Source organism: Aotus nancymaae, unplaced genomic scaffold (assembly GCF_030222135.1).
Source record: "Aotus nancymaae isolate 86718 unplaced genomic scaffold, 86718_ANA_hifiasm-v0.15.2.pri h1tg000028l, whole genome shotgun sequence".
Taxonomy (NCBI): domain Eukaryota; kingdom Metazoa; phylum Chordata; class Mammalia; order Primates; family Aotidae; genus Aotus; species Aotus nancymaae.
This window is the reverse complement of record NW_026988441.1, coordinates 37,560,630-37,585,138: the sequence shown is the minus strand read 5'-3', so window position 1 is coordinate 37,585,138 and position 24,509 is coordinate 37,560,630. Positions and strand designations below refer to the sequence as shown.

General features: G+C 49.4%; 1 protein-coding gene across 1 annotated transcript in view; it reads left to right on the top strand.

The window, feature by feature from the left end:
* VAV1 (vav guanine nucleotide exchange factor 1) overlaps window positions 1-24,509 on the top strand; it is a 68,875-nt gene that overhangs the window by 36,490 nt on the left and 7,876 nt on the right. Inside the window, exons 6-24 of the mRNA XM_064382009.1 lie at window positions 38-133; window positions 2,633-2,701; window positions 2,885-2,988; window positions 4,182-4,281; window positions 5,965-6,060; window positions 6,309-6,377; window positions 6,512-6,598; window positions 6,707-6,792; window positions 7,956-8,088; window positions 10,349-10,458; window positions 11,757-11,858; window positions 12,104-12,201; window positions 12,287-12,309; window positions 12,485-12,530; window positions 14,926-15,062; window positions 16,116-16,181; window positions 17,856-17,887; window positions 20,295-20,411; window positions 23,445-23,532. Coding sequence (XP_064238079.1) covers window positions 38-133; window positions 2,633-2,701; window positions 2,885-2,988; window positions 4,182-4,281; window positions 5,965-6,060; window positions 6,309-6,377; window positions 6,512-6,598; window positions 6,707-6,792; window positions 7,956-8,088; window positions 10,349-10,458; window positions 11,757-11,858; window positions 12,104-12,201; window positions 12,287-12,309; window positions 12,485-12,530; window positions 14,926-15,062; window positions 16,116-16,181; window positions 17,856-17,887; window positions 20,295-20,411; window positions 23,445-23,532 — 1,659 coding nt within the window. The remainder of the gene's footprint in view (window positions 1-37; window positions 134-2,632; window positions 2,702-2,884; window positions 2,989-4,181; window positions 4,282-5,964; window positions 6,061-6,308; window positions 6,378-6,511; window positions 6,599-6,706; window positions 6,793-7,955; window positions 8,089-10,348; window positions 10,459-11,756; window positions 11,859-12,103; window positions 12,202-12,286; window positions 12,310-12,484; window positions 12,531-14,925; window positions 15,063-16,115; window positions 16,182-17,855; window positions 17,888-20,294; window positions 20,412-23,444; window positions 23,533-24,509) is intronic.

Here is a 24,509-nt window from a genome sequence, read left to right as displayed (position 1 = left end):
GACCCCCCGCAACACTGGCTTCTCCCCTCGCTCTCAGCCCAAGATGACAGAGTATGACAAGCGCTGCTGCTGCCTGCGGGAGATCCAGCAGACGGAGGAGAAGTACACGGACACGCTGGGCTCCATCCAGCAGGTGGGCGCCTCCCGCCCAGCGCCTGCCAGGCGCATGCGCGGGAGCTGGGCTGGCAGGTGCGGGTCCACCTGTCCGGCCGCCTGTGGGCAGCTGAGGCTTTTCCCGCCCCCATGGCTTTTCCTTTCTGTGGCTGTCTGTCTCTGGGTTTCTCTGACTTACATATGTATATATAAACATGAGTCCGACAGACATGAAGCTATTCTCTGCCTGCAGGAGCGGTCAAAAAACCAAAAACAAACAAAATACATGCAAAATTAAAAATATATCAATACAAGCGCATACATATAAATAGAAAATATATAAATATATGCAAAGTATACAAATATATATATAAATATAAACATATGTATAAAATATAAATATATATAAGATACGTATGAAATATAAAATATATAGTTTTTATATAGAGCTATATAAATAATATATACAATATATAAATATATACAATTTAAATATATAAATATACATAGATATATTAATATAGGTATATATCTTTTACATAGATATATATTTTTAATGTACAAGATATATAATCCATATACAGATCTTCTTTATATATCTTTTATACATATATGATATATATGTATCTAACATATCTTATATACATATGAGATATGTATCTAACATATCTTATATACATATGAGATATGTATCTAACATATCTTATATACATATGAGATATGTATCTTTATATATCTATCTTTTTCTTTTTTTGAGACAGGGTATTTCTCTCGTTGCCCAGGCTAGAGGGCAGTGGCCCACTCTCGCTTCACTACAACCTCTGCCTACCAGGCTCAAGTGATCCTTCTGCTTTAGCCTCCCAAGGAGCTGGAATTATAGGCATGCACCACCATGCCTGGCTAATTTTTGTATTTGTAGTAGAGACGAGGTTTTGCCATTTTGGCCAGGCTGGTCTTGAACTCCTGATCTCAAGTGATCTGCCCACCTCAGCCTCCAGAAGTGCTGGAATTACAGGCCTGAGTCACCGTGCCAGCCTATATATCTATCTTTTAAAGATATGTATCTTTATTTAAAGATATATATAAAGTATATATATATATAAGATATATAATATGTGTATATATACATATATATACACATATTATATATATAGCCTCCCAGGTTCAAGCGATTCTCCTGCCTCAGCCACCTGAGTAGCTGGGATTACAGGTGCATGCCACCACACCTGGCTATATATGTATATTTTGTATATTTATATGTATATGTATATAATATATACATATACATATATATAATATGTATATGTATATTTTGCTATGTTACTCAGGCTGGTCTTAAACTCCTGGGCTCAAGCAATCCTCCTTCCTTGGCTTCCCAAAGGGCTGTGATCCCATCCCTTTGTGAGGCGGCAGTGGGCCTCTTCCTCTTGTCTCTCTGTCTCTCTTTATCTCTCACTCTGTCTCTTTTTTCCTCTGGTCTCTCGCCACTTTTTCTCAGTGTGAGTGATCCCGCTGCCTTAACCTCCTGAGGAGCTGGGGCTGCGGGTGCATGCCACCATGCCCTGCTTAATTCTTTAAATTTTTTATTGTAGATACGGGATCTTGCTATGTTGCCCAGGCTGTTCTCATACTCCTGGCCTCAAGCGATCCTCCTGCCTTGGCCTCCCGAAGTGGTGGGATTACAGGTGTGAGCCGCCATTCCTGGTCTTAATTTTAGAACATTTTCATCATCCCCCCAAAGAAACCCCAAACTCTTTAGCTGTCCCCCGTCAATATCTTATCTTCTCCCAGCCCATGGCAACCACGAACTTCCTCCCAGTCTCTGTGGATGGGTGTGTTCTGGACATTTCATATAAAGGGCATTGCATCCTGTGTGGTTTATATGTATCTGGCTTCTTTCGCCGAGCCTGGCGTTTTCAAGATTCATCCACACTGTAGCCTGTATCAGAGCTTCATTCCTCTTCGTGGCTGAATAATATTCCACTGTACAGATGGGCCACATTTTAAGCATCCATTCACCCACTGATGGGTATTTCGGTTGTTTCCACTTTTGGGTTATTATGAATAACTTTGCTATGAACATTCTTGTACAAATTTTTGTGTGGACACTCTCCCTGTCTTTATCTCTCTCTCTTTCTCTCTCTCACTGTCTCCTTCTCCCTGTCTCTCTAAGACCAGTCTGGAGGAAGGGATTTTTTTTTTTTTTTTGAGACAGTCTCGCTCTGTCACCCAGGCTGGAGCGCAGTGGTGCGATCTCAGCTCACTGCAACCTCTGCCTCCTGGGTTCAAGCGATTCTCCTGCGTCAGTCTCCTGAGTAGCTGGAATTACAGGCACATGCCACCATGCCTGGCTAATTTGTTTGTATTTTTTTAGTAGAGATGGGATTTCGCCATGTTGGCCAGGCTGGTCTCGAACGCCTGATCTTGTGATCCGTCCGTCTCAGCCTCCCAAAGTGCTGGGATTACAGGCGTGAGCCACCGCGCCCAGCCTGGAGGAAGGGATCTTATCTTCCATCGTCTTTCTCTCCCTTCCCGGCAGCACTTTATGAAGCCCCTGCAACGGTTCCTGAAACCTCAAGACATTGAGATCATCTTCATCAACATCGAGGTGAGCTAGCTGATCCCCAGCCCTCTTGGGCTTCTGTCTAATGCAGATAACCCACTGCCCCTACCTGTCCCTGGATCATGGGGGTTGGGAGTTGAACAGCATGGGGTGGGTGGATGACCCTTTCCTGCCTGGCCCCCTGAGCCCTGGGCTCTGGCCTCAGCCCTCACCCTTCCCTCCAAGTAGGACCTGCTTCGTGTTCATACTCACTTCCTAAAGGAGATGAAGGAAGCTCTGGCCACCCCTGGCGCAGCCAACCTCTACCAGGTCTTCATCAAATACAAAGAGAGGTGAGACCCAGCTGGCCAGACTGAAGCTCTGGGGGTCACTGCCTTGCCTAGGCTGGGCATTCGAGAGACGTTACCCTCAGACACCACAGGATGGGGAGGACTTGTGCTGTGTGCTCTGGGAGAGGGGCTGCCCATCTCTGGTTTAATTCCCAGCTCTGCTGTGTGGCACTGGGTAGTCACTTAGTCTCTCTGTGCTTCTGCTTCCTTGTGTGTACGTCAGCGGATCACAGGAACGTGCCTCCCAGGCTAGTGGTGAGGGTTGAATAAATGGATGCACAGAGGACCTGGCACACAGTAGGAGCTCAATCAATATTTGTTAAATGAATGAACATTGGCTGGGCGCGGTGGCTCACGCCTGTAATCCCAACACTTTGGGAGGCTGAGATGAATGGATCACTTGAGGTCAGGAGTTCAAGACAAGCCTAGCCAACATGGTGAAACCGTGTCTCCATCACCTAAAACTAAATACAACTAAAAATACACACACAAAATTAACCAGGTGTGGTGGTGCATGCCTGTAATCCCAGTTACTTGGGAGGATGAGGCAGGAGAATTGCTTGAACCCGGGAGTTGGAGCTTGCAGTGAGCCAAGATCATGCCACTGCACTCCAGCCTGGGTGACAGAGCAAGACTGTCTCAAAAACAAATATAGGCCAGGTGTGGTGGCTCATGCCTGTAATCCCAGCACTTTGGAAAGCCGAGGCGGGCAGATCACCCGAGGTCAGGAGTTCAAGACCAGCCTGGCCAACATGGTGAAACCTTGTCTCTACCAAAAATACAAAAATTAGCCAGGCGAGGTAGCAGGTGCCTGTCATCCCAGCTACTTAGGAGGCCGAGGCAGGAGAATCGCTTGAATCCGGGAGGCGGAGGTTGCAGTGAGCCAACATTGCACCACTGCACTCCAGCCTAGGTGACAAGAGTGAAACTCTCTGTCTTAAAAAATAAACAAGTAAATAAATAAACATTGGGCAGAGACAATACCAGGTACTGTGGTGAGGTTACTATAGCATCAAATGAGATAATGCTACAATAGCCTCACGTGGGAGATGCTATTGTTATGCCCATTTCACAGATGGGGAAACTGAGACTCAGGTTTCTTCTCCAGCTGGGAAGAGTGAGGCCAGGGCTGACACCGGCCTGTGCCCGACCTTGATGCCAGCCACCCTTACCTGGTGGCCTGTCTTCTCCTGTAGGTTCCTCGTCTATGGTCGCTACTGCAGCCAGGTGGAGTCAGCCAGCAAACACCTGGACCGTGTGGCCACAGCCCGCGAGGATGTGCAGATGAAGCTGGAGGTGGGGGCTGGGCCACTTCTGGGGGCCCTCTCCTGCTCTTCCCCAGGCTCTGGGGGCAGCAGGGAGAACACTGAGTTGCAGATGGTTCACTTTCTGCTGCAGCCCAGCCAGGGATCCGCCAAAGAATTGGGGAGGGAGGTACCAGCCGGCCAAGCGGAGGAAATGGAGAACAGAAATGGGCCGGCCCCGGGTCTAGGCTGACCCTGACATCAGGGCGATGTCCTGACCCTGAACTGAGCTCTGATTCCACACTGAACCCCAGCCCCGGGCTGAGCCCTAGCACTGATTGTTCCAACTTCTCACTGATCCCAACTCCAGCCGACACCTGATCCCAGGCTGAACCTGACCTTGAACTTCAATTCAGATCTGTTTGTCTAATGGAAATACAGACAGGGCAGGGGTGATGAGGACGGGGGTTCTCCAGACCTGTCCCTCTCCCCTTCTCCAGCCCCACTTAGCAGGCAGAATCCTGGACCTCTATCTCAGGTAGCCCAGTGTCCCAAGCAGCATTTGTCACCTTCCAGTGTTTTTTTTTTCCTTTTCTTTTTCTTCTTTTTTTTTGAGACGGGGTCTCATTTGGTTGCCCAAGCTGGAGTGCAGTGGCATGATCATAGCTCATTGCAGCCTTGACCTCAACCTCCTGGACTCAAGCAATCCTCCCAACTCCTACCTCAGCCTCCTGAGTAGCTGGGACTACAGATGCATGCCACCAATCCTGGCTACTTTTTGTATTTTTTGTAGAGATGGCGTTTCACCATGTTGTCCAGACTGGCCTCAAACTCCTGGGCTCAAGTGATTCACCCACCTCAGCCTCTCAAAGAGCTAGGATTACAGGTGTAAACAGTTGTGCCCAGCCCCTTCTAGTTATTTTTTTCTTGTTCTAGTTGTTTGTTTTTTGAGGGAGTCTCCCTCTGTCACCCAGGCTGGAGTGCAGTGGTGTGATCTCAGCTCACTGAAATCTCTGCCTCTCCAGTTCAAGCAATTTTCTTGCCTCAGTCTCCTGAATAGCTGGAATTACAGGAGTCTGCCACCATGCTTGCTATTATTTTATTATTTTTATTTTTATTTTTATTTATTTATTTATTTATTTTGAGATGGAGTTTCGCTCTTGATACCCAGGCTGGAGTGCAATGGCGCGATCTCAGCTCACCGCAACCTCCGCCTCCTGGGTTCAGGCAATTCTCCTGCCTCAGCCTCCTGAGTAGCTGGGATTACAGGCATGCACCACCATGCCCAGCTAATTTTTTGTATTATTAGAGACGGGGTTTCACCATGTTGACCAGGATGGTCTCGATCTCTTGACCTCGTGATCCACCCGCCTCGGCCTCCCAAAGTGCTGGGATTACAGGCTTGAGCCACCGCGCCCGGCCTATTATTATTATTTTTAGTAGAGACGGGGTTTCCCCATGTTGGCCTGGCTGGTGTTGAATTCATGATCTCAAGTGATCTGCCCTCCTCAGTGTCCCAAAGTTCCTTTCAGTGGTTCTTACACTGCCCCCACCTCATGGAGTCCTTTTCCTGTTTTCTTGGGGGCAGATATGATTCTTTGGACTCTAGAAAAGTCCCCACAGCTCTAGGGTAGAGAGCTGCCCACATATTTATTCAAATCTGTCTGCACCCACCCTGCAACTGGCTTTTTTCTGGGACCTGCCTCAATTTCCCCATTGTTCTCTGATTCCCCAGGAATGTTCTCAACGAGCCAACAACGGGAGGTTCACCTTGCGGGATCTGCTGATGGTACCCATGCAGCGAGTTCTCAAATATCACCTCCTTCTCCAGGTGCTGGGCATATCCACCAGGCGTGGGCTCCACGTTTCTCCTCTCCTGTGTCTATAAAAGTGGGGATGGGGCTGGCTTTTGGGGCTTGAGTCTCTAGGACCATCGGGGATGGACCACTGGGGTCGTGTCGCCGTCTCCAGGGCCAGCAGTACGAGGGAGGAGCTGGTGAGCTAGCACTGTTTGGAAGGCCCTCCCCCCAGGGAGAAGGGCACGGGCCCAGGTGACGTCTGACGTCTTGTTTCTTACAGGAGCTGGTGAAGCACACGCAGGAGGCGATGGAGAAGGACAACCTGCGGCTGGCCCTGGATGCCATGAGGGTGAGGGGGTGTGGGGTGCTGGTGGCTCACCTGCTGCAGACACACCCCTGGTGGGGGCTGAACCTCTATCCCAGGTTAGGTGGGAGACTGGGCCGGCTGTTGGGGGACAAAGCTCACCCCTGTCCCCTCCCCAGGACCTGGCTCAGTGCGTGAACGAGGTCAAGCGAGACAACGAGACACTGCGGCAGATCACCAATTTCCAGCTGTCCATTGAGAACCTGGTAAGGCAGTGGAGCCGGGTGGGCCGGGGTGTGGCCACGTGGGGAGCAGGGAGGGTGTCTGGCTCCCTTCTTGGGAGACCCTTGCCAGACCCACTGCCTGCTGCATAGGACCAGTCTCTGGCTCACTATGGCCGGCCCAAGATCGACGGGGAGCTCAAGATCACCTCGGTAGAACGGCGCTCCAAGATGGACAGGTGGGTGGAGTCAACATGGATCTGGGATGGAGTCTGGGCAAAGCGGTGGGGCCAGGCTGCTAGATGGGCAGGTGGGTGGAGTCAACATCTGGGGTGGAGCCTGGGCAGGGGCGGGGCGGGGCTCCTAGACAAGCAGGTGGGTAGAGTCAAATACAGATCTAGGGTGGAGTCTGGGCAGGGTTAGAGTTGGGCTCCTAGATGGGCAGGGTGGGTGGAGTCAACACAGATCTGGGGTGGAGACTGGGCAGGGGCGGGCCGGGCTCCTAGACAGGCAGGTGGGTGGAGAGTTCATACAGATCTGGGTGGAGCCTGGGCAGAGGTGGGGCCAGGATTCTAGATGGGCAGGTGGGTGTAGTCAACACAGATCTGGGTGGAACCTGGGCAGGGGCGGAGCTGGGCTTCTAGTTGGGCAGGTGATTGGAGTCAACACAGATCAGGGGTAGAGCCTGGTCAGGGGCAGGGCTGGGCTCCTAGATGGGCAGGTGGGTGGAGTCAACACAGATCTGGGGTGGAGCCTGGGCAGGAGCGGGGCGGGGCTCCTAGATGGGCAGGTGGGTGGAGAGTCCATATAGATCTGGGTGGAGCCTGGGCAGGGGCGGGGCCAGGCTCCTAGATGGGCAGGTGAGTGGAGCAAACCACATCTATGGTGGAGCCTGGGTAGGGATGGGGCCAGGTTTCTAGATGGGCAGTTGGGTGGAGTCAACGCGGGTCTAGGGAAGAGCCTGCATAGGGGCGTGGCCAGGCTCCTAGATGGATAGGCGGGTGGAGCCAACGCAGATCTGGGGTGGAGCCTGGGTAGGGGTGGGGCCAGGTTCCTATATAGACTTGTAGGTGGAATTAAGGTGGATTTGGGGAGGGACCTGAGTTGGTGTGAGGCCAGATTTCTAGATAGGCAGGTGGTAGACCCATCCAGACAAGGCGATGGAGCCTTCATGGACAGGCAGGACAGGGCCAGCAAGGGGCATGGGTGGAGCCAAGATTGACAGACAGTAGGGCCAAGGTGGATCATGTGGGTGAGGTCAGGATGGACAGATGGGCATGGCCAAGTTGGCCAAGGAGGAGGAGAAGGGCAGGGTGAGACCAGGATGGAGGAGAAACTGGTCAGAGAGCTGATAGGGACGATTGGGAAGAGCCAGAGCGGAACGCCTTACCCATCCTTCCAGGTACGCCTTCCTGCTCGACAAAGCTCTGCTCATCTGTAAGCGCCGGGGAGACTCTTATGACCTCAAGGACTTTGTGAACCTGCACAGCTTCCAGGTTCGGGATGACTCTTCAGGAGACCGAGACAACAAGAAGGTGGGGCTTTGACGCCAGATCTAGGGGGTCCTCAATGCAGTCTGCAGCTTGGGGTTCTCCACCTGCGCATGTGCCTGTGTTTGCCAGAGTACGTAGTGTGTGTTAATCCACTCAACAGTTTGTAAATTGAGCACCTACTATATCCAGGACACTCTTCTAGGCACTAGGACTAAAATGGCAAGCAAAATGGAGTTTTTCTTTCTTTTGTTTTTGAGACAGAGTCTTACTCTGTCACCCAGGCTGGAGTGCAGTGGCACAATCTTGGTTGACTGTAACCTCCACCTTCCGGGTTCAAGTGATTCTCCCGCCTCAGCCTCCCGAGCAGCTGGGATGACAGGCGCCTGCCACCACACCCATTGCCCATCTAGGAGTCTATTTATCTATCTATTAAATTAAATTAAATTAATTAATTAATTAATTTATTTATTTTAGAGATGAGGTTTCACCATGCTGGCCAGGATGGTCTCAAACTCCTGACCTCAATGATCTGCCCACCTTGGCCTCCCAAAGTGCTGAGATTATAGGTGTGAGCCCCTGTGCCCGGCCTATTTTATTTCTTGTATGGTACTGGCATTCTTATGGGATGCTTCCTACAAAGAAAATAAATTAGGTGGCTGGGTGCAGTGGCTCATGCCTGTAATCCCAGCACTTTGGGAGGCCGAGGTGGGAGAATCACTTGAGCCCAGGAGTTTGAGACCAGCCTGGGCAACATAGGGAGATCCCTGTCTCTACGAAACATAAAAAAAATATTAGCTGGGCTTTGCACATGCCTGTAGCCCTAGCTACATGGGAGGCTGAGGTAGGGGGATCGCTTGTGGCCAGGAGTTGGAGGCTGCAGTGAGCTATGATTGCACTCCAGCCGGAGCAACAGAGTGAGACCCTGTCTCTATTAAAAAAATAAATGAGGCTGGGCGCGGTGGCTCACGCCTGTAATCCCAGCACTTTGGGAGGCCGAGGCGGGTGGATCACGAGGTCATGAGATCGAGACCATCCTGGTCAACATGGTGAAACTCCGTCTCTACTAAAAATACAAAAAATTAGCTGGGCATGGTGGCGCGTGCCTGTAATCCCAGCTACTCAGGAGGCTGAGGCAGGAGAATTGCCTGAACCCAGGAGGCAGAGGTTGCGGTGAGCCGAGATCGTGCCATTGCACTCCAGCCTGGGTAACAAGAGCGAAACTCCATCTCAAAAATAAATAAATAAATAAATAAATAAATAAATAAATAAATAAATAAATAAATAAATAAAACAGGGGATGTGACTGTGGTAGGTGAGGGTGGGAGAGGGAACTGTCTTTATTTATTTATTTTTGAGATGGAGCCTCCCTCTGTCAACCAGGCTAGAGTGCAATGGCACGATCTCGGCTCATTGCAACCTCTGCCTCCCAGGTTCAAGCGATTCTCCTGCCTCAGCCTCTCAAGTAACTGGGATAACAGGCACCCACCACCATGCCCGGCTAATTTTTTGGTATTTTTAGTAGAGACCGAGTTTCACTATGTTGGCCAGGCTGGTCTCGAACTCCTGACCTCGTGATCCACCTGCCTTGGCCTCCTAAAGTGCTGGGACTACAGGTGTGAGCCACTGCGCCTGGCCGGGGGAGCTGTCTTACCTCCATTGTTCAGGGACGTTGTCTGTGGAGGTGACATTTGAGTGGAGACCCCTCTCGTCTCTGCTCTTCCTTGCTCCCTTTCGTTTTTTCTCCTGTGAACTCTTCCCTTCTGCTTAGTCTTGTTCCTGGAGGTCCCCCCTGTGCTCGGGTCTGTGGCTTCTCTATTTCTCCGCCTGTGCCTCCCTCATTGAGGAGCTTGCTGTCTTGTAACTTCCTGCTATGGCATCCATCTGTCCCTCCAGGCAGGAGCCCTGGGGACAACATCCTGTTCACTGTTCTGTCCCCAGCTCCTAGCAGTGTCTGTTTCTCAGCAGGTGCTGCACCAGTGCTTTGTTGAAAATACGAATCAGGCTGGTCGTAGTGGCTCATGCCTGTAATCCCAGCACATTGGGAGGCCGAGGCAGGCAGATCACGAGGTCAGGAGATCGAAACCAGCCTGGCCAACATAGTGAAACCCAAATACACGACATAGTGAAATTGTGTATTTGGTTATCCTAGAAAGCCCTTTTACAAGGATATCCATGCATGGTGCTGGGGCATAGAGACTCATGGGCTTGAGTCTTTGTTCCCTGTGGAGGAAGGGGTCGGTGGGTGTGTGCTCCCACCCTCCGCAGGAGCAGTGCCTTCAGTCTGAGCTCTGCTTCCCTGCAGTGGAGCCACATGTTCCTTCTCATTGAGGACCAAGGTGCCCAGGGCTATGAGCTGTTCTTCAAGACAAGAGAATTGAAGAAGAAGTGGATGGAGCAGTTTGAGATGGCCATGTGAGTCCCCGCTTTCCTCCTCCTTTCTGTCTGCAGAGGGGCAGGGGCTGGGAAGGAGGAGGAATGTGCTCTAGTCCCTACTCTGTCCTGTTATGCCGTGGGACCACTCTGAACCTCAGTCTCTTCATTTGGGAAATGAGAGGGATAGGCCCAAGGCCGTCTTCATCCTTGGAATGCTGGGGTTGTGTGCAGCTTCAGCTACCAGCCCCGACTCTTCTCCTCCTCCTCTTTCCCGTTCCCCTCTCCTCTTCAGTCTCCTCCTCATTTCCTTCCTACCCCTTCCTCCTTCCCTTCCTCCCTTTCCATTTCTTCCTCCTCTTCTTCCTTCTCCTTTCTCCCCTTCCTCTGCTTCCTCCTCTTCCTCCTCTTTCTTTCTCCTCTCCCTCTTCTTCCTCTTCCTCCTGTTCCTATTCTTCCTCCTCCTCTTCCTCCTCCTCTTCCTCCTCCTTTTCCTCCTCCTCTTCCTCCTCCTCCAATCCCTCCTCCTCCTCCTCGTTCTCCTCCTCTTCCTCTTCTTCCTCCTCCTCCAATCTCTCCTCCTTCTCCTCCTCTTCCTCCTCCTCCCTTTCCTCCTTTTCTCCTCCTCCCCCCCTTCCACTTTTGTCTTCTTCTCCTCTTTTTTACGTAAGGTGAAATTCACACAACAAAAATCAAACCGTTTCAAAGTGTGTGATCGCATGGGATTTCGTACACTCACAATGCTGTGCAACCATCGCCTCTCTCCAGTTCCAAAACCTTTTCATCACCCCAAGGAGACCGCATACCCATTAAGCATTCACTCCCCATTCCCCGCCCTCCCAGCCCCTGGAAACGCTTAACCTGCTTTCTGTTTCTACCAATGTGCATAGCAGCACTCTCCAGTGTGGCCAAAAGGTGGAAACCACCCCAACATCAACCAGTGGATGGGTGGACAAACAAAATGTGGTCTGTTCACTGTGGAATAGTACTCAGCCTAAAAAGGAATCAAATATTGACCCTCCCTTTTTTTTTGAGATGGAGTCTCCCTCTGTCACCAGGCTGGAATGCAGTGGTGCGATCTTGGTGCACTGTAACCTCCACCTCCCAGATCAAGCGATTCTCTTGCCTCAGCCTCCCGAGTAGCTGGGATTACAGGCACCCACCACCACGCCTGGCTAATTTTTGTATTTTTAGTAGAGACGGGGTTTCACCATGTTGGTCAGGCTGCTCTCAAACTCTTGACCTCATGATCCGCCCTCCTAGCCTCCCAAAGTGCTGGGATTACAGACGTGAGCCACCGTGCCCGGCTGACCTTCTTTTTTTTTTTTCTCCCCTGGCAGCTCCAACATCTACCCCGAGAATGCCACCGCCAATGGGCATGACTTCCAGATGTTCTCCTTTGAAGAGACCACATCCTGCAAGGCCTGTCAGATGCTGCTTAGGTGGGAATCTGGGAGGAGGGTCCCAGTCCTGGGCTTGGTCATCAGTTCCTTGCTAAAGAAGCTCCCCCAGTAACTGGTCCCCTAAATTGGGAGATGGGGGAGGGGGTCCCTATTTTGATCTTCCGCTTCTCCATCACTCTTCTGATCTAAAGACAACCCAAGGGGACCCTTTATGTTCTTGGCAGAATATTTGGCCATGTCTGTAAAGATCACTCACTCTTCCTTCTGTGTCCCCTGCACCTCAGAGGCACCTTCTATCAGGGCTACCGCTGCCATCGGTGTCGGGCACCTGCACACAAGGAGTGTCTGGGGAGGGTCCCTCCCTGTGGCCGGCATGGGCAAGGTACGAGTGGGAGGGAGGCTGGGAGGTGAGCTTGCTTCTTTGTGGAGGATTTCCCCTTCTCACCGTTTCCTTTACCCTCCCATAGATTTCCCAGGAACGATGAAGAAGGTAAGACTCTCCCACGCTCCTTCCTGTGCATGGCAAATAATGGGCGACAGTGTGGGGAGGACCCAGGAGATCCTGGAACTGGGCATGATCCTTGGTGGGGTGAGGACAGTGTTGGGGGCCTACAGGCTCCCAGGCCGGGCATAGGTAGACAGGCTTTCTTTGTCTCTCCTTCCAGGACAAACTACATCGCAGGGCTCAGGACAAAAAGAGGAATGAGTTGGGTGAGTCTGCAGGGGGCAGGGGGAAAATTCATCTCCATTGATGTGGACCCAGGGACAGAGCCCCATAATCATATCAACAGCCACATTGGGCCGGGTGCAATGGCTCACACCTGTAATCCCAGCAGTTTGGGAGGCCAAAGCGGGAGGATCGCTTGAAGTCAGGTGCACACCACCGCACCTGGCTAATTTAAAAATTTTTTATAAAGATGAGGTCTTGCTATGTTGCCCAGCCATAGTGTATAAATTAAATTATACAGTATGTGCTTATTTTAATTAATTCATTAATTTATTTTTGGAGACAGAGTCTTATTCTGTTGCCCAGGCTGGAGTGCAGTGGTGCAGTCTTGGCTCACTGCAACTTCCACTTCCTGAGTTCAAGCGATTCTCCTACCTCAGCCTCCTGAGTAGCTGGGACTACAGGCACATGCCACCATACCTGGCTAATTTTTGTATTTTTAGTAGAGATGCGGTTTCACCACATTGGCCAGGCTGGTCTTGACCTCCTGACCGCAAGTGATCCACCTGCTCAGTCTCCCAAAGTGCTGGATTACAGGCATGAGCCACTATGCCCAGCCTTAATTTAAAAAAAATTATATATATATAGATATCTCCTTCTGTTGTATTGAGGACATTTGAGTTGTTTATAGTTTTTTTTATTGCAAATAAAGCCGATACATATATGTCATATTTTATGTATGTGCGTGTATGTGTGTGTATATATATATATGTAATTTTTTAATTTTTAGAGGCAGAGTCTTGCTCTGTGTCCCAGGCTGGAGTGCAGTGGCAGGACTGTTCCACTTATATGCCATTTATATGACATATAAATATATAACATAAGCCAGGTGTTGTGGCTCATGCCTGTGATCCCAGAGCTTTGAGAGACCAAGGCCAGGAGTTTGAGACCAGCTTAGACAACATAATGAGATCCCGTGTCTACAAAAAAATGTTTTAAAAATTAGCAGGGCTCCTGCTTGAGCCCAGAAATTAGAGGTTACAGTGAGTCATGATCATGCCACTGCACTCCAACCTGGGCAATAGAGTAAGATCCTGTTTCAAGAAAATAAAAAATATATATATGACATATATGCGTGGGTATGTTTCCTTATTATTATTACTTATTACTTAATTAGCAATAGCCAGCTTTCTTAGCAATAGTCAAAATTAGAACAAGCCAAGTGTCCTTTATACAACAGAATATATATACGCACATATCTACACATACATATATGTATTTTATTGAGAGAGAAAATAGAGAGTGTAAGATATATAAAGACAAGAAATCTCAAGTATGAGAGTTAATAAATTTTTATCCATGTAACCAACAATCAAATAAAGATATAGAACGTTTCCATCCCTCCAGAACTGCATTGTCCAATATAAATTAATCAAAATGAAATCACCTTAAAGTTATTTTACTCACATTAGCTTTGAAGTCCTCAACGGCCACCAGTGGCTAGTGGCTACTACATTGGACATGTCCATCACCAGAGGAAGTTTTATCAGACAGCACTGCTACTCACCTTTCTTCCATAGGGAACCACTGCCTGATCTCTATCAACATAGATTAATTTTGTCTGCTCTTGAGTTTTCTATAAATAATATAGTACATGCTTAATTCACCTGACTTCTTTTATTCAACATAATGATGGTGAGATGCATTGATGTGGTTGCCTGTAGCAATAGCCTGTTCTTTTTCATTGCTGTATAGTATTCCATTATGTGATGGTATCACAATTTGTTTATTGATTGATCAACCTACTGAAGACATTTGGTTGGTTGCCAGTTTTTGGATATTGTGCATAAAGCTGTAACTTTTGAAATATATGGTTTTCTTTTTCTTTTCTTTTTTTTTTTTAAGACAGAGTCTCACTCCATCACTCAGCCTGGAGTGCAGTGGCGTGATCTCAGCTCACTGCAACCTCTGCCTCCTGAGTTCAAGTGATTCTCCTGCCTCAGCCTCCCTAGTAGCTGGGATTACAGGTGCCCACTATCAGGCCTGGCTAATTTCTGTAGTTTTGGTAGAGATGGTGTTTCACCACGTTGGTCAAGCTGGTCTCAAACTCCTGACCTCAGGTGATCCGCCCGCCTTGGCCTCCCAAAGTGATGGGATTACAGGCGTGAGCCACCTCATCTGGCCAGGACACATATTTTAATTTATCTTGGGTTGCTGTGTTACAGGGTAGGTATGTTTCGCTTCAGTAGATATTGCTGAATAGTTTTCCAAAGGGTATCCCTGCCAGCAATGAGTGAGAGTTCCAGTTGCTCCACGTCCTTGTCAACACTTGGTATTGCCAGTCTAAAAAGAAACATTTTAGCCATTCTGGTGGGTGGCAAGATTCAGGGTTGAAAATTGACTGCCAACCACCCTGAACCCCTGTACCTCGTCTTCTAGGTCTGCCCAAGATGGAGGTGTTTCAGGAATACTACGGGCTTCCTCCACCCCCTGGAGCCATTGGACCCTTTCTACGGCTCAACCCTGGAGACATTGTGGAGCTCACGAAGGCTGAGGCTGAACAGAACTGGTGGGAGGTACAGGCTGGGGCCACAGGAGTAATAGGATGAGACCCAAGTGTAGGGTGATGGGTTCATGTGGCCTCAGGGAGTTGGGTCATAGCCCCACTGTACTCTGGAGGTGATGCCTGGGGAGTGGGGTAGACTGAGATTTCTGGGTATGGCTCTCTGGAAATTAATACTGATTATCACCTCCCTGGGTTCTCCAGGCCATCCTGAGATAGATGGACAAGTAGAGTGAACATCGAGCAGAGAGGGACGCACATGCACTCACGCACACATACTCACTCATGCATACACATGCACACACATGGACACACGTGCATGCACTCATGTATGCACACATACGCATACATGCACACACATACAGGCACTCACTGATGCACATGCAGACACGTGCTCATGCATGCATGCACACACATGCAGACACGCACACATGCACGTGCACACACACACACTCACATGCACACACATACAGGCACTCACTGATGCACATGCAGACACGCACACATGCACGCACACACGCACATACACATGCACACACGGACACGTGCATGAACTCACACATGCACACAAACACGCATACATGCACACACACAGGCACTCACTGACGCACATGCAGGCAGTCGTGCTCATGCACACATGCACATACACATGCACACACATACACACATGCACACGGACACACGTGCACGCACTCACACATGCACACAAACACGCATACATGCACACACATGCACACATACACAGGCACTCACGCACATGCAGGCACTCATGCACACACACACACGCACTCACGCACACACACACATGCACTCATGCACACACACGGACACGTGCATGCACGCATGTACAAACATGCATACATGCACACACATGCACACATACACAGGCACTCACTGACACACATGCAGGCACTCACGCTCATGCACGCACGCACACACACATGCACACGCACATGCACAAGAGTGATGAGGCAAGATCCATGTGTAGGGTTATGGGTTTAGGTGGTGGGAGGGGTCGTGGATCCCATAACCTCTCTGTTCCTATTTTTGTCTCCTGGCTGTTTAGGGCAGGAATACGTCTACTAATGAAATTGGCTGGTTTCCTTGTAACAGGGTGAAGCCCTACGTCCACGTGAGTGCCTCAAGTCTGAATGGAACCAGGGCAAGGGGTCCAGGGACGGTCCTGGGAGGACGGGCAGACTTGGAAAGACACTCTTGGAGCTGGGGAGGTGGCTGCCCATCATGGCAGGTCTTTCTCCAACTCAAGGCTTTGCCCACCCTGCCAACTGATCCCAGAGGGGCTGCCCTGGAAACAATGATTAATCGTTTTCTCCTTGATCATTTTCGTATTAAAATCCTTTCCTTCCTACCCGGCTATGCTAGGGAGGAAAGAGCAGGGACCTAGAAGGTGGGACTGCCCCCTCCCTTCTCCTCCCTTCCCCTCCCTTCCCCTCCCTTCTCCCCCTTCCCTTCCCTTCCCCTCTCCCCCCCTCTCCCTTCTCCCCTCTTTCTTATCTGGACAGAGTTTTGCTCTTGTTGCCCAGGCTGGAGCGCAATGGCATGATCTCAGCTCACTGCAACCTCCGCCTCCTGGGTTCAAGTGATTCTTCTTCCTCAGCCTCTCAAGTAGCTGGGATTCCAGGCACCCGCCATCGTGCCAGGCTAAGTTTTATATTTTTGTAGAGATGTGGTTTCACCATGTTGGTCAGGCCGGTCTTGAACTCCTGACCTCAGGTGATCCACCCGCCTTGGCCTCCCAAAGTGCCTGGATTACAGGCGTGAGCCACCACACCCGGCCCATACTGTTTTCCATAGCAGAGCAGCATTTTACGTTCCCATCAGCGGTGCACAGGGCCCGATTCCTCCACACCCTTGCCAGCGTTTGCTGCTTCCTGGTTTGTTAGCTGTTGGTTTGTTTTTGCCTTGTAGTAGCTGTCCTGCTGGTTTTGAGGTAGTGGAAGTGAGCACTTTTGCCCATATTTGGATGAGGGTTGGCAAACTTTTTCTGTAAAGAGCCAAACAGTAGTGTAACTATGTCACCCTCGAGGGTCCCAGGCAGTTTTGCACCCCTTCGGCTCTGCCCCTGCAGTGCGAAAATAGCCACAGAGAATCTGCAAATGATGTGTGGGCATATCTATGTTCCCATGAAGCATAATTCATGGGCACTGACAGGTGAATTTCACATAATCTTCACAATCCAAAAAATATTCCTTTGGCTAGTAGTGGCTCATGCTTATAATCCCAGCCCTTTGGGATGCCGAGGTGGGAGGATTGCTTGAGGCCAGAAGTTCGAGACCAGTCTGGGAAACAAAGGGAGACCCTCACCCTCATCTCGACAAAATTTTAAAAAAATTAAAAATTGGCAGGTGTGGTGGCACGCACGCCTGTTGTCCGGCTCCTCCAGAGGCTGAGGTGGGAGGATGGCTTGAACCCAGGCAGTCGAGGCTGCAGTGAACTATGATCGTACCGCTGCACTAAGCCTGGGCAACATAGTGAAACTGTCTCTAAAATTAAAAAACAAATTCTTTTGATTTTTTTCCAACCATCTAAAAATGTGAGAACCATTCTTGGGTTAAGGGCTATGATAAACTGCTGAGAAACAACCCCTGCTTTCTGTGATACTAACACAGTCTCTCCCCTGTGATTCTGGGACTGTATCCTCAAGGAGTAGCACAGTGCCTGGCACATAATAGGCACTCAATAAATGCAAGTGGAATGAATGAATGAATGAATGAATGAAGTGCCCTGCCCTCTGCTGTCAGGCTGGGTCTTCACCCTAAGTCAGGGTCTCTGTCTGTCTTCTTAGGGCCCTCCTCAGGACCTGTCTGTTTATCTCTGGTAAGTAGAAACATGCTTTTATTTTTTTCAACGAGGGCTTTCTGGGTTGGGGTTCCAGGCTGGGTATGGGAGGGGCCTCCAGGTTAATTAGTTATGTATTCTGTGAACCCCGAGCACTGACTTCTGAATCTAGCTCTGGGCTGGGGGCTGCTGGGGAGGGGGCTGGCAAAAGAGGGTCCCTGACCTTGGGAGATGATGGTCTTGTTGGAAGGAAACTGGTTATGATGACGATGATGATGATGGTGGTGATGGTAATGACAGTCCAGGTGTTTTTGTGGGATTTTTCCTTGTTTGTTTTGTACCTATAGCACATCAAGCACATGGGGTGGAGGTTTACAGTGTGGCTTTTGGAGCCTTGGAGCCTGCTGACCTGGATTCAAATTAGGACCCCAACATTACCTAGCTGTGTGACCTTGGGCCAGTAACTTAACCTCTCTGTTTCAGCATTCCTCTCTGGAAAATAGCTTCATGACAGTATCTACTTCATAGCGTTGTTAGGAGGCGTAAGTGAGTCTGTTAAGTGCTTTCGTCCTGGTCCTGACACATCACGAGCACTTCATATAGCATTAGCTGTTGCTGTTACCACCTTTAATCTGTTCTAAGATGCATGTTTTGTTTTCCCTTCACATTTGAACATCTCTGCTATTGAAATGGCTCTTGCAATCAACAGTGTCCGTGTCTTCTGCTGAATTTTACAGACAGGAAATGTTCTTTCGTAATGGCACATAAAAGAACGGTGCATTGAGGAATTGCTGGCGCCCCCGCTCTTTAAGGAGCTCCTCTAACTTTCACAAAAGCCCTTCGGTAGATCATAGCAATGCGATTCTTATTCCCTGCCCCCTACTTTTTTTTTTTTTTTTTTTTTTGCCAAGGAGGAATCCATTTTTGTAAAGGGGTGTGAGAGAGGGGAAGTGACTTACTTTATGTCACGTGGTGAGGAAGTGATGGAGATGGGATTTGAACCCAGAGCCTCCATTTACCATCTTTTGCTAGTAATAAATCACAGCATGATGATGGTACTATCTTCTTCTTGTCCAAGCTGGAGTGCAGTGGTGTGATCTCAGTTCACTGCAACCTTTTTAAGTGATTCTCCTGCCTCAGCCTCCCAAGTAGTGGGGATGACAGGTGCCCGCCACCACGCCTGGCTAACTTTTTATGTTTTTAGTAAAGACAGGGGTTTCACCACGTTGGCCAGGCTGGTCTCGAACTCCTGACCTCAGATGATCCTTTAGCCTCGGCCTCCCAAAGTGCTGGGATTACAGTGAGAGCCACCTTGCCTGGCTGACACTCCCGTCTATCTTTTTTTTTTTTTTTTTTTTTTTTGAGATGGAGTCTCGCTCTTATCTCCCAGGCTGGGGTGCAGCGGCACAATCTCAACTCACTGCAACTCCGCCTCCCAGGTTCAAGCAATTCTCCTGCCTCAGCCTCCCGAGTAGCTGGGATTACAGGCGCCTGCCACCATGCCCGGCCAGTTTTTGTATTTTTAGTAAAGACAGGGCTTTCATCATGTTGGCCAGGCTGGTCTCGAACTCCCAAACTCAGGTGATCTGCCCGTTTGGCTCATTTTTCATTCATTTTGATTTCTAAGAGTATTGTATTAAAATCCTGTTTGTTTTACTTCTGGTCATTTACCTTGATGACTGGGTTTTTTGGCTCTCACTCATATTTTGCACCTGAGGCTCATGACTTATTCTCCTTCCCCTACGTCTGTTCTGGTGACCACGGAGATGGGCACCCAGTGAGCCTTCAGGGAATGCCCGGCGAAGCCATCGCCAAATTCCAGAGACCCAGCCAGACCCAAAGGGCTTGAACCATCCCCCCGAGTCCGAGTGTTAAACCTTCGTTGTGACCTTCAGCAGTGGAACCCCGCTGCCCATGCCTGTGCTCCTACCGAGTACAAGCTGGGTCAGGAGACCTCCACCCAGGTGGCGCTGAAGGTATAGAGAGGCAGACACCCAGACAGGACAACACAGTGGATGTATCGGGGGACCAGCGGCCTGAGAGCAGAGAGGCTGACAGCATTTCCAGGCTGCAGGCCCCGAGCAGATTCTCATCCACATATGTATTTACTCTTAGACAGGTGATTCTTATTAATACACAGGTGCTCTACATTCACTCACGACACAGAAACATATCAAGTAGGCAGCTGTTAGCAGCCTACCACTAATTACAAACTGAAAGGTTCCCTCCACAAAGGAGCCACCGGGGCAGGGTCAACTTAAGGTTCTCAACAGGTTCCGGCCCCTGCCTCCCCGGGGCCTACCTTGGTGCCGAAGGGCTGTGAGATCCAGGCTGTCACCAACTTAAAAAATCAAGAGGGTTCACGGGGTAAAGGCAGCCTCTGCATGGCGATGTGCGGCCCAGGCACGGGGAACGCACAAACTCTGTCGCTGGGGTATCTTTGCAGGTACGCAGGCCCCATGGAGCGCGCAGGGGCGGAGAGCATCCTCACCAACCGCTCCGACGGGACGTTCTTGGTGCGGCAGAGGGTGAAGGACGCGGCAGAATTTGCCATCAGCATTAAGTACTCCTCTCTCCCTGACCCCACACCCTTTTGGGGCCTTGGCCCTATAGGCTTGGGGAAAAAGGGTATCCAGGTTTTCCACAGTGATAACATTCACCTTTTACCGAGCCCTGCAGGGTCCCGAGCGCTTTTCACCTTCCTTATGTTTTTCAACTGACTACCACAAGCAGGAGATCTGATTCTTATAGAGGCTCAAAAAGACTTTTAAAAATTAATTAAATAATTAAAGACAGTCTCCCTCTGTCACCCTGGCCTTTCTTTTTTTCTCTTTTCTTCCTTTCCTCCTCCCCTCCCCCGTCCCCTCCCTTCGCCTCCCCTACCCCATTCCCTTCCCTCCTGCATCCCCTCCCCTTCCCCTCCCCCTCCTCCCTCCCCTCCCCTTCCCCGCCCCCTTCCCTTTCCCCTATCCCTCTCCTCTTCTCTCCCTCCTCCCCTCTCCTCCCCTCCATCCTCCCTGCCCACTCCCTTCCCCTCCCCCAACACCCTTCCCCCTCTTCCCCTTCCCTTCCCTTCCCATTCTCCCTCTGTCACCCAGGCTGGAGTGCAGTGGCATGATCTTGGCTTACTGCAACCTCCACCTCCCGGATTCACGCAATTCTCCTGCCTCGGCCTTCCAAGTAGCTGGGATTACAGGCACGTACCACCACACCCAGCTAACTTTTTGTATTTTTAGTAGAGACAGGGTTTCACTATGTTGGCCAGCCTGGTTTCAAACTCCTGACCTCAAGTGATCCATCCGCCTCAGCCTCCCAAAGTGTTGAGATTATAGGCATGAGCCATCATGCCCAGGCTGAAGGCTTTTATTTTTAATCAATTTTCATATATATTTTTTCTTTTTTTTAACTTCCAGGAATTTCTAATTTTTTAAAATTAATTTTATGAATTTTTGCATGTGTATGTGTCACAGAGTCTCACTCTGTTGCCCAGGCTGGAGTGCAGTGGTGAGATCTCAGCTCACTGCAACCTCTGCCTCCTAGGTTCAGGGGACCCTCCCAACTCAGCCTCCTGAGTAGCTGGGACTACAGGTATGTGCCACCACACCCAGCTAATGTTGATATATTTTGTAGAAACTAGGGTCTCCCCATGTTGCCCAGGCTGGTCTCATACTCCTGGCCTCAAGCCATCCTCCCACCTCAGCCTCCTAAAGTGTAGGGATTGCAGGTGTGAGTCACTGCATCCCACCTACATATATTTTTTTGACTTATTTTAGAGGGTACGTGTGCAGCTTTGCTAGAAAGGCATATTGCAACAATGCTGAGGTTTGGAGCTGTGAATGATCCCATCACCCAGGGAGTGGGGAGTGAGCATATACTCCACAGGTAGTTTTCAGCTCTTTCATCTCACCTTCCTCCCTCTAGTGCTCCCCCATGTCTATTGTCCCCATCTGTTTTTTTTTTTTTTTAATGGAGTCTCACTCTGTGGCCCAGGCTGGAGTGCAATGGTGCAATCTCAGCTCACTGCAACCTCTGCCTCCCGAGTTCAAGCGATTCTCCTGCCTTTGCCTCTTAAGTAGCTGGGATTACAGGTGTGCACCACCACGCCTGGCTAATATTTTGTATTTTTAGTAGCGACGGGGTTTCACCATGTTGGCCAGGCTGGTCTCGAACTCCTGACCTCAGGTGATCCGCCCACCTTGGATTCCTAAAGTGCTGGGATTATGGGCATGAGCCACCATGCCTGGCCAATATTGTTCCCATCTTTATGTCCATGTGAACCCAATGTTTAACCCTTGCTTATAAGTGAGAACACGTGGTATTTGGTTTTCTGTTCCTGTGTTAATTCACTTAGGATCATAACACCCAGTGCATCGAGGTTGCCGCATGCACATGATCTCATTCTTTTTCAGGGCTGTATAGTAGTCCATCGTGTATATGTACCACATTTTCTTATCCAGTCCACTGTTGATGGGTTGATTCCATGTCTTTGCTATTGTGAGTGGTGCCGTGATGAACATACAAGCAGATGTGTCTTTTTGGCAGCACAATTAATTTTTCCTCTGGGTAGAGATACCCAGTAACGAGATTGCTGCATCAAATGGTGGTTGTATTTTTAGTTCTTTGAGAAATCTCCAAAGTGCTTTCCACAGTGGCCGAACCAACTTACATTCCAACCCACAGTGTAGAAGAATTCCCTTTTCTCACAGGCTGCTGAGTTGGTAATTTCATTTTTATTTTTGGCTCCTGTGAATTTCCCTTGTTTTTCTTTTGAGAGCTCAGCATTTTTTTTGTTCAGTATTTCTGGGGTAATAGGAAATTTGGTTGTTTTGTTTTTTTATCTAGTTTGCCAGATGAGCAGGAGTGGAAGTCTTCTCCAAGGCCCCTTTTAATCTATGTCCACATATTGTCAGAAATTTCTATCCTATGGTCATCTATATTGGTGGAAGGGGAGCTCTCTTCCTATCTATTCCAGAACATTACAACATCTTTCTTTCCTTCTTTCCTTCTTTTTCTTCTTTCTTTCTTTTTCTTTTCTTTTTTTTGAGATGGAGTTTGTTCTTGTCGCCCAGGCTGGAGTGCAATGGCGTGATCTCAGCTCACTTCAACCTCCACCTCCCGGGTTCAAGCAATTCTCCTGCCTCAGCCTCCCAAGCAGCTGGGATTACAGGTGCACGCCACCACACCTGGCTAAGTTTTTGTATTTCCAGTAGAGACGGGGTTTCTCCATGTTGGTCAGGCTAGTCTCAAACTCCAGACCTCAGGTGATCCGCCCGCCTCAGCCTCCAAAGCTCTGGGACTACAGGTGTGAGCCACCGCACCTGGCAAACATTGCTTTCTTCACAGGGTCTTATTGACTTCTCAACAAACCTGTGAGTCAGGGAAGATGATTCCTCGATTCCTCTTCTACAAGAGGAAGACATTAGGGCTTAGAGTAGCGAAGGCCCTAGGGAAGGGGTTCTGTTGGGACGGCTTCAGCCTTTGGGTTCCAGTGGTCGCTTCTCCCTGAAGGGGTCAAGTTTCCTTCTTCCATGATTGGGGCTTGGTGGGGAATGGGCTTGGTTCCCAGACTCAGTGCCCAGTGACCGTCTGGTTCCAGATATAACGTCGAGGTCAAGCACATTAAAATCATGACGGCAGAAGGACTGTACCGGATCACGGAGAAAAAGGCTTTCCGGGGGCTTACGGTAAGGGCCAACGTCCCTCCACCCCAGCTTCCCAGAACCTGGGAGGACCCTCCCTGCACCTCCATCTTTTCCCACATTCAGGGTGACCCCCTCTAGTGGCGCTACAGTGCGAGTGACCTTCAACTTAGGCTCTTTTTTTTTTTTTTTTTTGAGACAGAGTTTCACTCTTCTTACCCAGGCTGGAGTGCAATGACGTGATCTCAGCTCACCACAACCTCCGCCTCCTGGGTTCAGGCAATTCTCCTGCCTCAGCCTCCTGAGTAGCTGGGATTACAGGCACGCGCCACTGTGCCCAGCTAATTTTTTGTATTTTTAGTAGAGACGGGGTTTCACCATGTTGACCAGGATGGTCTCGATCTCTTGACCTCGTGATCCACCCGCCTCGGCCTCCCAAAGTGCTGGGGAGGCTCTTAAGGATGAACAATGGGAGTAATAATGAATAACATCAGTTGAGTACTGACAGAGCATTTCAGTGTAAGATATTTTAATTTTTTTTTTTTTTTTTTTTGAGACACAGTCTCGCTCTGTCGCCAGGCTGGAGTGCAATGGCGCAATCTTAGCTCACTGCAACCTCCGCCTCCAGGGTTCAGCGATTCTCCTGCCTCAGCCTCCCAAGTAGCTGGGATTACAGGCGTGCGCCACCACACCTGGCTAATTTTTGTATTTTTAGTAGAGACAGGGTTTCAACATGTTGGGCTGGATGGTCTTGATCTCTTGACCTTGTGATCTGCCCGCCTCTGCCTCCCAAAGTGCTGGGATTACATTCGTGAGCCACTGTGCCCGGCTGATATGTTAATTTTTAAATTTGATTCATACATATATATATATATGTATGTGTGTATATATACATATGTGTATGTGTATTTAAATTTTACTTATGCATATATACATACATATGTATATATGTATATATACGCGTGTGTGTGTGTGTGTGTATAGAGAGAGAGAAAGAGAGAGAGATTGAGAGAGAGAGAGTC